This window comes from Oncorhynchus kisutch, linkage group LG14 (assembly GCF_002021735.2).
Source record: "Oncorhynchus kisutch isolate 150728-3 linkage group LG14, Okis_V2, whole genome shotgun sequence".
Classification (NCBI taxonomy): Eukaryota; Metazoa; Chordata; class Actinopteri; order Salmoniformes; family Salmonidae; genus Oncorhynchus; species Oncorhynchus kisutch.
This window is the reverse complement of record NC_034187.2, coordinates 23,573,951-23,586,802: the sequence shown is the minus strand read 5'-3', so window position 1 is coordinate 23,586,802 and position 12,852 is coordinate 23,573,951. Positions and strand designations below refer to the sequence as shown.

Here is a 12,852-nt window from a genome sequence, read left to right as displayed (position 1 = left end):
TTTCCAATCTTTAGGGATCTCGGACGATACGAAAGAGAGGTTGAACAGGCTGGTAATAGGGGTTGCAACAATGGCAGTGGATAGTTTTAGAAAGAGAGGGTCCAGATTGTCTAGCCCAGCTGATTTGTACGGGTCCAGGTTTTGCAGCTCTTTCAGAACATCTGCTGTTTGGATTTGGATTTGTGTGAAGGAGAAGCTGGGGAGGCTTGGGTGAGTAGCTGCGGGGGAGGCGGAGGTTTTGGCCGGTGTTGGAGTAGCCAGGAGGAAGGCATGGCCAGCCGTTGAGAAATGCTTATTGAAATGTTCAATTATCATGGATTTATCAGTGGTGACCGTGTTACCTAGCCTCAGTGCAGTTGTCAGCTGGGAGGAGGTGCTCTTGTTCTCCATGGACTTTACAGAGTTAGAGCTACAAGATGCGAATTTCTGCTTGAAAAAAAGAGCCTTTGCTTTCCTGACTGACTGCGTGTATTGGTTCCTGACTTCCCTGAACAGTTGCATATCGTGGGGACTATTCAATGCTATTGCAGTCCTCCACAGGATGTTTTTGTGCTGGTCAAGGGCAGTCAGGTCTGGAGTGAACCAAGGGCTATATCTGTTCTTAGTTCTGCATTTTTTGAACGGGGTATGCTTATCTAAAATGGTGAGGAAATTACTTTTAAAGAATGACCAGGCATCCTCGACTGACGGGATGAGGTCAATATCCTTCCAGGATACCCAGACCAGGTCGATTAGAAAGGCCTGCTCGCAGAAATGTTTTAGGGAGCGTTTGACAGAGATGAGGAGTGGTCGTTTGACCGCGGACCCATAGCGGATACAGGCAATCAGGCAGTGATCGCTGAGATCCTGATTGAAAACAGTGGAGGTGTATTTGGAGGGCAAGTTGGTCAGGATAATGTCTGAGTTTGCCCATGTTTATGGATTTAGGGTTGTACCTGCAGGGTTCCTTGATGATTTGTGTGAGATTGAGGGCATCTAGCTTAGATTGTAGGACTGCCGGGGTGTTAAGCATCTCCCAGTTTATGTCACCTAACAGAACGAACTCTGAAGCTAGATGGGGGGCGATCAATTCACAAATGGTGTCCAGGGCACAGCTGGGAGCGGAGGGGGGTCGATAGCGGGCAGCAACAGTGAGAGACTTATTTCTGGAGAGGTTCATTCTTAAAATTAGAAGTTCAAACTGTTTGGGTATAGACCTGGAAAGTTTGACAGAACTTTGCAGGCGATCTCTGCAGTAGATTGCAACTTCTCCCCCCTTGGCAGTTCTATGTTGATTGAAAATGTTGTAGCTGGGTATGGAAATCTCAGAATTGTTGGTGGCCTTCTTAAACCAGGATTCAGACACGGCAAGGACATCAGGGTTGGCGGAGTGTGCTAAAGCAGTGAGTAAAACAAACTTAGGGAGGATGTTGACATGCATGAAACCAAGGTATTTTTTGATCACAGAAGTCAACAAATGAGGATGCCTGGGGACACGCAGGGCCTGGGTTTACCTCCACATCACCCGAGGAACAGAGTAGGATGAGGGTACAGCTAAAGGCTAGCAAAACTGGTCGCCTAGAGCGTTGGGGACAAAGAATAAAAGGAGCAGATTTCTGGGCGTGGTAGAATAGATTGCAGACAGGGGTATGGTGGGGTGCGGGTACAGCGGAGGTAAGCCTAGGCACTGAGTGATGATAAGAGAGGTTGCATCTCTGGATAAGCTGGTTATAATGGGTGAGGTCACCGCATGTGTGGGAGGTGGGACAAAGGAGGTATCAGATGTATAATGAGTGGAACTAAGGGCTCCGCAGTATTCTAAAACAATGATAACTAACCTAAACAACAGTATACAAGGCATATTGACATATGAGATAGACATAAAGTGAGGCATAAAGTAATCACAGGTGTTGATTTGGAGAGCTAACTAAGACAACAACGGGTGAAACAACAACCGCTAATCAGCTAAAACAACAACAGGTAAAATGGCGATGACTAGGCAGAGAGGGTAGGTTAACTACAATCAGAGCCGGAGTTCTCGGCTGGGGCCGACAGATAAACAAACAAAAATTATAATAAATGTACAAAAATAAACAAAACAAAAATAAACAGAATGGAGTACCGTGATTAATGGACAATCCAGCAGGCATCAGCTATGTAGCCAAGTGGTCATAGGGTCCAGGGGGCAGCAATAGATGGAACAGGGGAGCCGCGGAGAAGTCGCTAGCACGCGGGCGGCACGGCGTTTAAAGTTAGTAGCCCGGGGCTAGTAGACGCGTCTGGTCTGACGGAGGCCGGTTGAAGGCACAGCTGTTGCGGCGGGGCGCCGTGTCGACTAAGGATCCAAGCCAGATGGTAAGTGTACTGAAGTGAAGTAGCCTTCCAGATGACAAGTCCAAATCGATCAACTCAAGCTTTCTAGTAAAGGCCTCAAGTTTTTCCACCATGTCCGCCATTGTTTTCCCTCTTCCTTGTAACTGCATATTTAACCCGTTTAAGTGACAAGAATATGTCAGCCAAAAAAGGTGTGTGTAGCTTGCAGTTAATGCTTCAATTTTTCTGTGTCGGGCCTCTGTTTAAGGCTGGAATGCCACTTTGAAAGTTCCATGCTTAAATTCATAATGAAGTCTGAGATTGAGTTATTTGCAAACAGCAACATTTTCATTGCAAATAAGACACACTGGCTTTGCATTGGGAAGAATATTGGAAGATGAACACATCTATGAACACATATCTACATTATCTGTCCATTCTTTCAACTTTCTTTTGATACTTTTTGAGAGCGACATATTCTCTTGCTATCAAGCTAATTGTTCTGAACTAATGTTGACGTTAAAAAAGTAGTGCAGCTCACAGTAGGCTATGTAGATCTGTTTATCCCAACCAATCAATGCACAGAGAAATAGACAAAAATAATAATTGAATAGAGACATTGGTGATTTTATGAGCGTAATCAGATCGAAATTATTTTATTGTCACTCAATTTATCATGTACCAATCAGATGTGTTAAAGGCCTATTAATTGTGCTAATATTATATGCTAATTGTGGAATGACCATTCGACTATTATCTCAAAGAATTTGGCCGAAGGCCAAACCTAGTTGACGAGTCCTGTCCTATGTGTTTTCATCAAATATATTCACTGAGCTTGTCTGATGCTTTAAGCACAATTTGATTAAATAATTTAGACACACAAATGACTAGAGCGAGCCCAACCAGGAATTGATTTGATTGTGCCGGGCCTGGCTCAGACTTGCTGCGCTGTGTTAAAAAAAGAAAAGACAGCGAGTGACTGTGTGACTAGCACCCGTTTGTCTTTCTCTCTTCCCTGCTGCAGTGACCACCACAGAACATCAACGTGTTTATCGCGCTGTCCGTGTTGCTAAAGCTGCAACATAATTACAGCCATTTCTGACTGAAAAGTTCTCTTACCGAAATTCCTAATTTGTTTAGAAAAAAACATTCCCTATTCCCTAAACCCTTGCTCTCTTTTCTGACTGAGTACAGTGCATTCAGAAGGTATTCAGACCCCTTTACTTTTTCCACATTTTGTTACGTTACGGCCTTATTATAAAATTGATTAAATATATTTTTCCCTAAAAACAGTCGCATTAATGCAATTTCCTAAATGGAACGGTTTATTTATTGTTTAAGCTAATTGTTCAAGGTTCCTTTAATTTATTTTAAAACTAAAATGCTTGATTCCATTTCAAATTATGAATGACTGGTATGCTGTGTGATGACATAAACTAATGCATGAATTATTTATTGATGCAGTAGCCTATATAAGTATTGATATATAGGCCTAAGTAAATGATGGTGTTAATGCTAAATGGGATGCTCTCTTAGGCCTACAGCTCAATGGTGGTTATACAAGGCTGCTATACTAAGCCTTCTAATGATAATGACATTACTTATGATCATAATTGAGTGGTTGCTGCCAACACACTGACTTGGCTGCTGCCAACACACTGACTCCAGACACTTTAATAATGGGAATTGATGTAAAATATATCACTAGCCACTTTAAACAATGCTACTTAATATAATGTTTACATACCCTACATTATTCATCTCATATGTCTACGTATATACTGTACTCTATATAATCTACTGCATCTTTATGTAATACATGTATCACTAGCCACTTTAAACTATGCCACTTTGTTTACATACTCATCTCATATGTATATACTGTACTCGATACCATCTACTGCATCTTGCCTATGCCGCTCTGTACCATCACTCATTCATATATCTTTATGTACATATTCTTTATCCCTTTACACTTGTGTGTGTATAAGGTAGTAGTTTTGGAATTGTTAGTTAGATTACTCGTTGGTTATTACTGCATTGTCGGAACTAGAAGGACAAATTAAATTTGATTTGATTTAATAGTAATAATTACAAGAAAACGGAGTGTTATTATTGTTGTTTTACAAATATTTTTTTTAAACAATTTGGAACAGCGTAAAACAGCACTAAATCAATGAAGAATAATACCAGAGAGGCTGTTCTAACGAAAAACAGTTTAAAGCCTTTATTACAGCAAAGCGAAGATTAAAAACAGCCGAATGTGAAATTGTTACTTGACATGTTGTTGCATGAGGCTTGGTGCACATGGAATCAGTAGGCTATTAAACAAACACTCAAACAGGCAACAGAAGCAGGACCTGCCTTATTTCTGTAGATACAGTACCAGTCAAAAGTTTGGACACACCTACTCATTCAAGGGTTTGTCTTTATTTTTACTATTTTCTAAATTGTAGAATGATAGTGAAGACATAAACTATGAAATAACACATATGGAATCATGTAGTAACCAAAAAAGTGTTAAACAAATCAAAATATATTTTATATTTGAGATTCTTCAAAGTAGCCACCCTTTGCCTTGATGACAGCTTTGCAAACTCTTGGCATTCTCTCAAGCAGCTTCATAAGGTAGTCACCTGGAATGCATTTCAATTAACAGGTGTGCCTTGTTAAAAGTTTATGGGTGGAATTTCTTTCCTTAATGTGTTTGAGCCAATCGGTTGTTGTGACAAGGTAGGGGTGGTATACAGAAGACAGCCCTATTTGGTAAAAAAACAAGTTCATATTATGGCAAGAACAACTCAAATAAGCAAAGAGAAACAACAGTCCATCATTACCTTAATAAGACATGAAGGTCAGTCAATCCGGAAAATGTCAAGAACTTTTAAAGTTTCTTCAAGTGCAGTCGCAAAAACCATCAAGCGCTATGATGAAACTGGCTCTCATGAGGACCGCCATCGGAAAGGAAGACCCAGAGTTACCTCTGCCGCAAAGGATAAGTTCATTAGAGTTGCCAGCCTCAGAAATTGCAGCACAAATAAATGCTTCATAGAGTTCAAGTAACAGAGACATCTCAACATCAACTGTTAAGAAGAGACTGCGTGAATAAGGCCTTCATGGTCGAAAGAAACCACCGCTAAGGACAAAATAAGAAGAAGAGACTTGCTTGGGCCAAGAAACATGAGCAATGGACATTAGACTGGTGGAAATCTGTCCTTTGGTCTGATGAATACAAATTTGAGATTTTTGGTTCCAACCGCCGTGTCTGTGAGATGCAGAGTAGGTGAGCGGATGATCTCTGCATGTGTGGTTCCCACCGTGAAGCATGGAGGAGGAGGTGTGATGGTGTGGGGGTGCCTTGCTGGTGACACTGTCAGTGATTTATTTAGAATTCAAGGCACACTTAACCAGCATGGCTATCACAGCATTCTAGTGTGATATGCCATCCCATCTGGTTTGCACTTAGTGGGACTATCATTTGTTTTTCAACAGGACAATAACCCAAAACACACCTCCAGGCTGTGTAAGGGCTATATGACCAAGAAGGGGAGTGATGGAATGTTTCGATGTCTTCACTATTATTCTACAATGTAGAAAATAGTACAAATTAAGAAAAACCCTGGAATGAGTAGGTGTGTCGAGACTTTTGACTGGTACTGGATATATAGTTTTTTGCTACTGCTCGACTAAAGACATTTCGGCCAACCAAAAGCCTATCGACCAAACAATCGACCAGTCGACTAAATGGGGTCACCCCTAAACTTGGTTAGGGGCTAGCAACAACCAATTGCAATGGCTGACTGTAGTGTTACTGTTTCTGTCGCCAGGGGCAACAGGGATTGTGGATAGACTGCAGGAAGAAGTGCCAGAGACCATTGAGGCACTACAGAGAGCAGGGGTCAAAGTATGGGTCCTCACAGGGGACAAACAAGAGACTGCCATAAATATCGCCTGTGCCTGCAAACTGCTCAGGACCACAGACCAACTGCTGACTGCTAACTGTGATAGCAAGGTGAATGTTATCCTGTTATTCTAAATTATTTGTCCTTCAAAATGTGTTCCTGTCATCCTGCTATCAATCTTCCTCATCCTGTCTTGTGTCTCTTCAGGAGGCCTGCAAGGCCTTGTTGCTGGAGCTGCGGACGGAGGTGGAGCGTGGCGAGGCAGCTGAGGGCACGTCAGGCTTCACCCTGGTGGTGGACGGGCACACGCTGGACTTCGCCCTGCAGGAGGACCTGAAAGGGGACTTCCTGGAGCTGAGCCGGCGCTGCAGGGCCGTGGTCTGCTGCCGCTCCACTCCACTTCAGAAGAGCCATGTGGTACAACTGGTACGGGACCAGCTCCGAGTCATGACCCTCGCCATAGGTCAGTGGAAGTCGGTAACACTTAAATAAATGATAAGTCCAGGATATAAACATTTATAAGGCAGTAAGAATAGGCCTGTCTTAGTGCTTCCAATCTAGATTTCTTAAGTCTGGGGCGTCCTTTTTGTCCAGGTGATGGAGCCAATGATGTCAGTATGATCCAGGTGGCAGATGTTGGCATTGGGATATCTGGCCAGGAGGGCATGCAGGCTGTGATGTCCAGTGACTTTGCCATCTCCAGGTTTAAACACCTCCGCAAGCTGCTGTTGGTCCATGGCCACTGGTGCTACACACGCCTGGCCAACATGATTCTCTACTTCTTCTACAAGAATGTGGTAAGAACATCTCTCACTCACCCCAGGCACACTACTCACCATCTCTGTCTTTATTTTATCTTCCTCCCTCCCTTTGTCTCTCTTTCTTCCTGTGTGTGTAGATGTATGTGAATCTGCTGTTCTGGTACCAGTTCTTCTGTGGTTTCTCGGGGAGCGTCATGACCAACTCCTGGGTGCTCATCTTCTTCAACCTCCTCTTCACCTCCGCCCCTCCCCTTCTCTACGGAATCCTAGACAAAGACGTGTCTGCAGATACCCTCATTAAGTTACCGGAGCTCTACAAATCCGGACAGAATTCCAAGGTGTGTTAAGGCGGAATCTGGTTGTATTAGGACAATGATTTTCAAATCTGGTCCTTGGGTATATTTTTGTTGTAGCCCAGCACTAACACAAACACTCATTGATATGTTTTATTTATGTATCTGTCCAGGCCTACCTCCCTTCTACCTTCTGGTTGACGATGCTGGACGCTCTTTACCAAAGCCTTGTCTGTTTCTTCATTCCTTACTTTGTGAGTAGATTTCCACAAATAGTGTTATTGCCATTGATCTATTGTGTTTTGATACATATGCCCTGAGAAGGGGTCAGTGATGTGGTGTTGTTCTCTCTAGTCTGGGAGTAGTTTAAGTTGAATAGGGCATCCTGTCATACCCTGCCTTTGAACGAATGACAGGACTTCCTTATTTTTGGTCAGGCATATGCAGGGTCAGATGCAGACATGCTCTCCTTTGGGTCTCCCATCAACGCCTCGGCCCTCCTCATCATCCTACTACACCAGGTCATCGAGAGCCGCACACTGGTGAGAATCACACCTTACCTGACACACCCATAGGTTGATAATGACAATGCATTTACAGTGCATTCAGAAAGTATTCAGACTTTTTTTTACACATTTTATTATGTTACAGCCTTATTCTAATATGGATACAATTATTTTGGGGGGTGGGAATGCCACTTTGAAAGTTCCATGCTTAAATTCATAATGAAGTCTGAGATTTAATTATTTGTAAACAGTGACATTTTCATTGCAAATAATACACACTGGCTTGGCATTGGGAAAATATTGTAATATGAAAACATCTCTCTGTCCATTCTTCCCTGAAACTTCGATTTTCACCTTTCTTTTGATACTTTTTGAGAGCAACATTCTTTTGCTTTCAAGTTAATTGTTCTGAACATATGTTCCCCTTTAAAAAAGTAGTGGAGCCTACAGTAGGCTACGTACAGTGCAAATCAGAAAGTATACAGACCTCTTGACTTTTACCACATTTTATTGTTACAGCCTTATTCTAAAAATATATATTTTTAATTTCCCTCAATCTACACACAACACCCCATAATGACAAAGGGAAAGCAGGATTTTAGACCTTATAAAATGACCTTATTTACATAAGTATTCAGACCCTTTGCTATAACACTCGAACTTGAACTCAGGTGAATCTTGTTCCCATTGATCATCCTTGAGATGTTTCTACAACATGATTGGAGTCCACCTGTGGTGAATTCAATTGATCGGACACGATTTGGAAAGGCACACACCTTTCGTGTAAGGTCCCATAGTCGACAGTGCATGTCAGAGCAAAAACCAAGCCATGAGGTCAAATGAATTGTCCGTAGAGCTCTGAGACAGGATTGTGTCGAGGCACAGATCTGAGGAAGGGTACCAAAACAGTTCTGCAGCATTGAAGGTCCCCAAGAACACCGTGGCCTCCGTCATTCTTAAATAGAAGAAGTTTGGAACCACCAAGACTCTTCCTAGAGCTGGCTGCATTGCCAAACTGAGCAATATTTCGCAACAAAGCATCCTTCACTCTTGCTGTCAAACTTACCCTCGTAAAACTGACCATCCTACCGATCCTCGACTTCGGCGATGTCATTTACAAAATATTCTCCAACACTCTACTCAACAAATTGGATGCAGTCTATCACAGTGCCATCTGTTTTGTCACCAAAGCCCCATATACTACCCACCACTGTGACCTGTATGATCTCGTTGGCTGGCCCTCGCTTCATACTCATCGCCAAACCCACTGGCTACAGGTCATCTACAAGTCTCTGCTAGGTAAAGCCCCGCCTTATTTCAGCTTACTGGTCACCATAGCAGCACCCACCCGTAGCACACGCCCCAGCAGGTATATCTCACCGGTCACCCCCAAAGCCAATTCTTCCTTTGGCCGCCTCTCCTTCCAGTTCTCTGCTGCCAATGACTGGAACGAACTGCAAAAATCTCTGAAGCTGGAGACTCTTACGTCCCTCACTAGCTTTAAGCACCAGCTCACAGATCACTGCACCTGTACATAGCGCATCTGTAAATAGCCCATCCAATTTTCCTCATCCCCATACTGTTAGTTATTTATTTATCTTGCTCCTTTGCACCCCAGTATCTCAACTTGCACATTCATCTTCTGCACATCCTACCATTCCAGTGTTTAATTGCTATATTGTAATTACTTTGCCACCATGGCCTATTTATTGCCTTACCTCTCTTATCCTACCTCATTTGCACATGCTGTATACAGATTTTTCAACTGTATTATTGATTGTATGTTTGTTTATTCCATGTGTAACTCTGTGTTGTTGTATGTGTCGAACTGCTTTGCTTTATCTTGGCCAGGTCACAGTTACAAATGAAAACTTGTTCTCAACTAGTCTACCTGGTTAAATAAAAGTGAAATACATAAAACAAAATTGTAAAAATTGGGGGAGAAGGGCCTTGGTCAGGGAGGTGACCAAGAACCTGAATGTCACTCTGTCAGAGCTTTAGAGTTCCTCTGTGGAGATGGTAGAACCTTCCAGACGGACTACGATCTCTGCAGCACTCCACCAATCAGGCTTTTATGGTAGAGTGGCCAGACGGAAGCCACTCCTCAGAAAAAGGCACATGACAGCCTGCTTGGAGTCTCAGACCATGAGAAACAAGATTCTCTGGTCTGATGAAACCAAGGTTGAACTCTTTGGCCTGAATGCCAAGGGTCACATCTGGAGGAAACCTGGTACCATCCCTACCGGGAAGCATGGTGGTGGAAGCATAATGTGGGGATGTTTTTCAGCGACAGGGACTTGGCGCCTAGTCAGGATGGAGTGAAAGTTGAACGAAGGAAAGTACAGAGAGATCCTTGATGAAAATCTATTCCTGAGCGCTCAGGACCTCATCTTCTAACAGGACAATGACCCTAAGCACACAGCCAAGACAACGCAGGAGTGGCTTTGGGACTAATCTCTGAATGTCCTTGAGTGGCCCAGCCAGAGCCCGGACTTGAACCCAATCGAACATCTCTGGAGAGACCTGAAAATAGCTGTGCAGCGACGCTCCCCATCCAACCAGACAGAGCTTGAGAGGATCTGCAGAGAAGAATAGGAGAAACTCCCCGAATACAGGTGGGCCAAGCTTGTCATACCCAAAAAGACTTGAGGCTGTAATTGTTTGTTTTTATACATTCGCAAACATTTCCTAAAACCTGTTTTCACTTTGTCATTATGGGGTAATGTGTGTAGATTGAAGAGGGGGAAAAAAACAATTGAATCCTTTTTAGAATAAGGCTGTAACGTAACGTGGAAAAATTCAAGGGTTCTGAATACATTTTCCAAATGCAGTATTTAGCACTTTCGACTAGGTCTCAACTCATGGGTTCAAGTTGTGAATAAGTGCACCTGGGATCATGTCTGAATATTCCTGTTCCATGTTATGTACTCTATTTATATTCCTATGTTGATCTGTGCTATGTTCCTGTGTTACAGACATGGCTACATGTGTTAGTGCTGGTGGGTAGTGCTCTCTTCTACTTCTCTTTCACCCTGGTCTTCAGTGTGGTGTGTGTGACGTGTAGTCCCCCCACCAATCCCCTTGGTGTGGACAAGCTACAGATGTCCCAACCACTCTTCTATGGAGTATGTGCCCTCACCACCGTGCTGGCACTGCTACCAAGGTATACACACCAACAGTAGTGCCAACCCTTTTCAGACAGAATCACTGCTGGATTTCAGACCCATGTCATAAAAAACATTTTTTGTAAATCATTTTTTAAACCTTTTCTACCTTCCCTCACTGTCACTCTTTCAGATTCCTGTTCCATGCATTGCGCAACAGCATCTCCCCCTCTGACACACTGAAAGCTGCTCTGATGGACCAGCTCAACCCAGACAACTACTGTAGGAGGATGCAGCACTGGAACCAGACCCAGGCCCAGAGTAAAGCCAGGGGTCTCATCATCAACGTGGAAGACTTGGACATCAAGATCCCTGACTTTATACTCCCTAAAGAGCTGAAGGAATGCAGAGCTGCCACTGGCTCTGTGCTCTCCTGACCTCAGAGGCTACAGGAGGTGGCTACAATAAAAAGAAAAGAATAGTCCCCATTCAAGTCATTGATGGCATAATTGGTAGCCATTTTGAGTGTACTCAAAAAGAAGGAAGTAAAGAAGGAAGAAAGAAGGAAGTAAAAGCTGGAAGTTTACCCATCAATTTGTGCTGTGATTTGTTGAATTAACTCAACTGACATTACAAAAAATACATTCCATTGCATGAGCCACATCAGTTAGCATAATGTACCAGTCAAATTGCAAGGGTTAGAAGTTCCAAGCCTGTGCTATTCATTATTTACATGGTGGCTACAGGGTTCAACCCTAACACCCTTCAAAGCTAGCTGGCTTGCTGCCTTGCATGCATAGCTCACTGGTGTTGGTTAAGATCACCATGCTGTCTATCCAGGGCAAAGAGATGGATGTTTCTCACATGTGCCTAGAGTTGCATTAACATGGAGTCATGGTCCCTTGAGAAAAGATTGGTGATGTGGACACATTCATAAATGTGTGTCTGCTGTGTGGTAGGACTTTGACACAATCCAGTGTCCCTGGTGAAGAGGCCCCTTCATAGTGCACCTTACCCGAACACTGCTAGGTGTGGTCCACTCTGGCCCTCTTCAATGTGTACTGAGCATGTAGAGAACAGAAGGCTATTCGTTATCATTATTAGTTATCAAAGCGCGGAGTGTGTAATGTTTGGAATGTTTTCACAATCCTTGAGCTGCGTACACTTATTTTTAAAGTTAGCATCAAGCTATGACTCCTTTTGTGTTTAGGCACAACTCTTCGATGTTGGCGTGTCTTAAACACTGCAAAATAACAATAAATGATGCATATGAACCTTGGACACAGAGGTCCCATTGAAGGGCTAGACCAAATCAAAATGCTGTAAAGTGGCCTTTTCCTCCTGAATCACACTTGAATTCATTTTGACTGGAGTTTAAATGGATTTGGCATGGACCTGACCTTTCTCACCACTGTTTTCCTCTGACCTTTAGTTGAGTAAAGCAGTCCACTAAAACATGGGATATATTTTTTAACATTTATTTCCTTGTTGAGATACAATCTCTTTTTGAGAAAGTCCTGACCAAAGTGGCAGCACATGTTTAGTTACAAGACAAGAACCAAAATGCTATGTACAGTTACACACTGACAAAATGAAAATGAAATGTGGGAATTGACTGAGGGCCTGGGGCTTCTAAAGCAAGACAACCAAAAGTGCAACTTAGTAGGCCTAAGTGCAGGAGGAGGATTCAGGTACAGTGCCTTGCGAAAGTATTCGGCCCCCTTGAACTTTGCGACCTTTTGCTACATTTCAGGCTTCAAACATAGATATAAAACTGTATTTTTTTGTGAAGAATCAACAACAAGTGGGACACAGTCATGAAGTGGAACGACATTTATTGGATATTTCAAACTTTTTTAACAAATCAAAAAATGAAAAATTGGGCGTGCAAAATGATTCAGCCCCTTTACTTTCAGTGCAGCAAACTCTCTCCAGAAGTTCAGTGAGGATCTGTGAATGATCCAATGTTGACCTAAATGACTAATGATGATAAA

The 12,852-nt window shown here is 42.9% G+C and overlaps 1 protein-coding gene across 4 annotated transcripts in view; it reads left to right on the top strand.

The window, feature by feature from the left end:
* atp10d (ATPase phospholipid transporting 10D) overlaps positions 1–12,137 on the top strand; it is a 40,698-nt gene extending 28,561 nt beyond the window's left edge. For 3 of the 4 annotated variants that reach the window (XM_020501335.2, XM_020501336.2, XM_020501337.2), the window contains 8 exons: positions 6,120–6,304; positions 6,402–6,657; positions 6,789–6,991; positions 7,093–7,293; positions 7,422–7,502; positions 7,686–7,790; positions 10,730–10,917; positions 11,052–12,137. In XM_020501335.2, coding sequence (XP_020356924.1) covers positions 6,120–6,304; positions 6,402–6,657; positions 6,789–6,991; positions 7,093–7,293; positions 7,422–7,502; positions 7,686–7,790; positions 10,730–10,917; positions 11,052–11,295 — 1,463 coding nt within the window. In that variant the 3' untranslated portion in view covers positions 11,296–12,137. Of the gene's footprint in view, positions 1–6,119; positions 6,305–6,401; positions 6,658–6,788; positions 6,992–7,092; positions 7,294–7,421; positions 7,503–7,685; positions 7,791–10,041; positions 10,179–10,729; positions 10,918–11,051 lie in introns of those variants that run through there. The other variant, XM_031788037.1, reaches the window with a different exon arrangement.
* The last annotated feature ends 715 nt before the right edge of the window (positions 12,138–12,852 follow it).